The 4,434-nt window shown below is 44.8% G+C and overlaps 1 protein-coding gene across 1 annotated transcript in view; it reads right to left on the bottom strand.

Annotated features, from left to right (window-relative positions):
- Window positions 1-2,801: 2,801 nt before the first annotated feature.
- CDC123 (cell division cycle 123) overlaps window positions 2,802-4,434 on the bottom strand; it is a 54,257-nt gene continuing 52,624 nt past the window's right edge. Inside the window, exons 12-13 of the mRNA XM_011934216.1 lie at window positions 3,674-3,811; window positions 2,802-3,083 (exon numbers count right to left, since the gene is read on the bottom strand). Of these exons, the coding sequence (XP_011789606.1) occupies window positions 3,057-3,083; window positions 3,674-3,811 (165 nt within the window). The 3' untranslated portion in view covers window positions 2,802-3,056. The remainder of the gene's footprint in view (window positions 3,084-3,673; window positions 3,812-4,434) is intronic.

Raw genomic sequence — 4,434 nt, 5'->3', positions numbered from 1 at the left:
CACTGTGTGTGAGTGGTAAGTTTACTGTGATTTATTCTTTCCTTAGCATGAGCCAAAGACAACATGTGAATAAAACAATGTTTAGATCCTGCTACAGTGAAGGTTTTGGAAAAGTCAACATCTTTGGGGAGCAGTTTTGTCATCTGGTAAAAAGGAAAAGAAGGGACTGGGCGTGGTGGCTCACGCCTGTAATCCCAGCACTTTGGGAGGCCAAGGTGGATGGATCACCTGAGGTTAGGAATTCGTGCCAGCCATGGCCAACATGGCGAAACCCCATCTCTACTGGGGAAAAAAAAATAATTATATATATATATATATATATTCTTGACTGTTAAAAAGAATGTGCCTTTATATACTGTACAGAGGTCTGCCACGCAGAATGACAATAGCTACCATTTGTCTGTGGCCTGCGGTGTGCAGTGCACTACACTACAGGTTGATGAGTTATCTCACTTAACAGACTGCAGAAAACTCCTCTTACACTTTGCAGGAAACAAAAGCTGTCACACAAGGTTTCTGCTTGTTTTCTGATGATCCTCAATCATCAAAAAGAGAAATGGCTGAGAAGAGAAAACCTTACGAACTCAGAAAATGCAAATTAAATGAGACTCTCGAAAACAAAACTGGCAAAGCGTGCTGTCTCCAGGAGGCCCACAGGACATGACACCGCCTGCAGGACAAAGCACGTATTTACTCCAGCCCTTCAAAGGCAACAGCGGCAGTGTCTTCTCTTCAGAAGGGAGAACTGCAGGGACACGCTGAGGAAGCACACAGGTTTCCATTTGCTGAATTCAAGCACAAGCCTGAGGTACCTCAAAGAAAGAACAAATGCCAGTAAAATAAAAGGACAATTCAAAACTTCAGAGCTGGGCGCTGTGGCTCATGCCTGTAATCCCAGCAATTTGGGAGGCCGAGGCGGGTGGATCTCTTGAGGCCAGGAGTTTCAGATCAGCCTGACTTACATAGTGAAACCCCATCTCTACTAAAAATACAAAAATTAGCCAGGTGTGGTGGTGCACACCTGTAATCTCAGCTACTCAGGAGGCTGAGGCAGGAGAATCGCTTGAACCCAAGAGGCGGAGGGTGCAGTGAGCCAAGATCGTGCCACTGTACTCCAGCCTGGGAGACAGAGTGAGACTCTGTCTTAAAACAAAACAGAAGTTAATTTTTAGGCAGGCGTAAATTGTACTGGGCTTTAGGAGACCATTTCCTTCATAGTATCCTACATTTGATATTAACATCAGGAAAATCAACTAAAATTAAATACACTAAGTAAACAATGTACAAAAATCACATTTTAGAAAATGACCTGAGAGCTGAAGTCGTTTCTCCAGGAAAATGTGTAAAAAAATGTAATGAGAATTGTACAGTTTATGAACTCTCTGCCAAATTTTGCTGGGTCTTTTTATATAGTCTGAATATAGTTTTCTTTTTTGGTGGAGGATAGAGGCTCGCTCTGTCGCCCAGGCTGGAGTGCGGTGGTGCGATCTCAGCTTACTGCAACCTCCGCCTCCCAGGTTCAAGCGATTCTCCTGCCTCAGCCTCCCAAGTAGCTGGGACTACAGGCACCCACCACCACGTCCAGCTAATTTTTGTATTTTTAGTAGACAGCATTTCACCATATTGGTCAGGCTGGTCTCGAACTCCTGACCTTAGGTGATCCGCCCATCTCGGGCTCCCAAAGTGCTGGGATTACAGGCGTGAGCCACCGCACCCAGCCTAGTCAGAATGTTTTCAATTGATATCAAATATATTTACATTTTCTTTGGCTTGGTAAAATGCCATCTTGACAAAGCCAGCTTCCAGAGCTAAACTTAAAATCAACCCTTGATACTAAATCCATCATAGGTGGGTAGATACCGGTAAGCAATTTAAAAAAACAAAAGTATTTTTGAAGTACCTGTACATTAAACAACACCTGTAATCCCAGCAGTTTGGAAGGCTGAGGCAGGAGGATCACTTAAGGCCAGGAGTTTGAGATCAGTCTGGGCAACACAGGGAAACTCCATCTCTGCTACTTAAAAGAAAGAAAAAAAAAAGGGCATCTGACCTACTGAATACAAAGATAAAGTACTGAGGACGAAGATTACCACTGGATACCACATCGGGCAGTTACCCTGGGAAATTGTGATGTCTGTATCCTTCAAATTGCTTGGTGACGGCAACTAATAGAGAAAGAGCTCTTAGTAGAATGTCTGGCACATCACAAAGCCTCGGTAAATTAGGCACAATTGATATCATCACTTAAACATGGTGGCCTTTTAAAAAGGCCACGTGGCAAAACCCCATCTCTACAAAAAAATATAAAAATCAGCTGGGCGTGGTGGTGTGCACCGGTAGTCCCAGTTACTCAGGGGGCTGAGGCAGGATTGCCTGAGTCCAGGAGATTGAGGCTGCAGTGAGCCGTGATTGTGCCACTGCACTCCAGCCTGGGCAACAGAACAAGACTCTGTCCCTAAATAAAACAGGCTGGGCATGGTGGCTCACACCTATAATCCCAGCACTTTGGGAGGCTGAGGTGGGCAGATCACTTGAGAGGATCAGGAGTTCCAGACCAGCCTGGCCAACACGGTGAAGCCCTCCCTCTACTAAAAATATAAAAATCAGCTGGGTGTGGTGGTGGGCACCTGTAATCCCAGCTACTCGGGAGGCTGAGGCAGCAGAATCACTTGAACCAGGAGGTAGAGGTTGCAGTGAGCCGAGAATGAACCAGTGCACTCCATCCTGGGCGACACAACGAGACTGTCTCAAAAAATAAAAATAAAAATAAATAAATAAAACGACCGGGTAGAAAAGCAACGTATTTCATAGAAAGCATTTTATTATCAGAACAGTATGGTTTCCTATGATTAAGATCTATTTATTATGATATTTTTACAAGTAGCAAAGTCCCTCTGCTTTTTTCCCCAGGTGATGTACATGAATATAAAAAGCGGCTGATGCCCACATTGCCCGGCCCGCCCGCATCAGGGTTGGCAGGAAGCTGCGGCTGATGAGCAGCTCCCGGAGCGGCGGGGCGGGGCGGGGCCTCCTCTTCTCCAGCTCCAGCACGCTCATCACTCGTCCTCTTGCTGATTTCTCTTCTGCCAAAGAAAACCAAGGGGACATTAAAATAGCACATGCTCCTTGGGATATCTGCTCAGCAGGTGTAATTTTCCAGAGGTCTTGGCAAAGATGTGATTAAAAATTGTCATGGAAAACCATGCTTTAATTCATTAAACTAGTTTATCACTTTGACTCCTGAACAAATTATCCTCAGGTACTTGAGTATTTTCTTCTCTTTCTTCCACACACACAGAAACTCCTACACAGAAATCCACACAGAAGTATAAATATTCACATTCCCTCTTGAGTAAAACCACCACCAAGCAGAGACTTGCTCTCCGTGCAGCCCTCTAACAATATACACACTTTCTTCAAAGTTACAAATATTTTGAAAAATGTTCAAAAGGCATATACAGCATAAAAACATTTTCTGTCACTCTAATCAATAAATTATGCCTTCAGCTCCTATTTTATATTTAATTAGAAAACGATCTAACTCAGTAACTCGGCTCCATTCATAAGCATCAAAGTCTAGGTGATACTGGATTCCAATGAAATATTATATAAAAACCAACTGGAAGGTCTATTTGAAAAGACGGCCAGCATACTAAATGCACATAGACTTTACCAGCTTAAGGAAGTCTATTAGCTTGTGAGCGTCCTCCCCTGTAGACAGGTCTACAAAGTCCTTGGGCAGCCGGTAACTCAAATAGGGGCTGGGCTGGACTGTCACTTCACTGTTTGTGCAACGGAAAGCTGGGGAATCCTGTACAAAGAAGAAAAAGGAGAAAGAATGTCAGTCATTTATTTTTAGGCCTATTCTCTGAACTAAAAAAGAACCTAGTAGAACAATTTCAACTCCATGTTTTCTCCTGTGCCTGATAAGGAGAAAGGAAGATTCTAAAGTTAAAATGAGCTGGGCACGGTAGCTCACGTCTGTAATTCCAGCTGGAGTGCAGTGGCTCACTGCAGCCTCGACCTCCTGGGCTCAGGTGAACCTCGCACTTCAGCCTCCCAAGTATCTGAGACTATAGGCATGCACCACCACACCTAGCTGAGTTTTTTCAATTTTAGTACAGACAAGGTCTCAGTATGTTGCCCGGGCTGGTCTTGACCTCCTGAGCTGAAGCAATCCTCCTGCCTTGGCCTCCCCAAGTGTTAAGATTACAGGCTCGGTGGGCTGCTGCACCCAGCCCAAACTATTTTTTCTCTTTTTTTTTTTTTTTTTGAGGCAAAGTCTCGCTCTGCTCTCAGGCTGGAGTGCAGTGCTGGGGCGCGATCTCTGTTGCCCAGGTCTCTGTTGCTCACTGCAACCTCTGCCTCCCGGGTTTAAGTGATTCTCCCACTCCAGCTTCCCGAGTAGCTGGGACTACAGGCGTGCGTCACCAC

Source organism: Colobus angolensis, unplaced genomic scaffold (assembly GCF_000951035.1).
Source record: "Colobus angolensis palliatus isolate OR3802 unplaced genomic scaffold, Cang.pa_1.0 Scaffold133, whole genome shotgun sequence".
NCBI lineage: Eukaryota > Metazoa > Chordata > Mammalia > Primates > Cercopithecidae > Colobus > Colobus angolensis.
The sequence above is the reverse complement of the archived record's forward strand: the minus strand, read 5'-3'. Positions and strand labels throughout refer to the sequence as shown.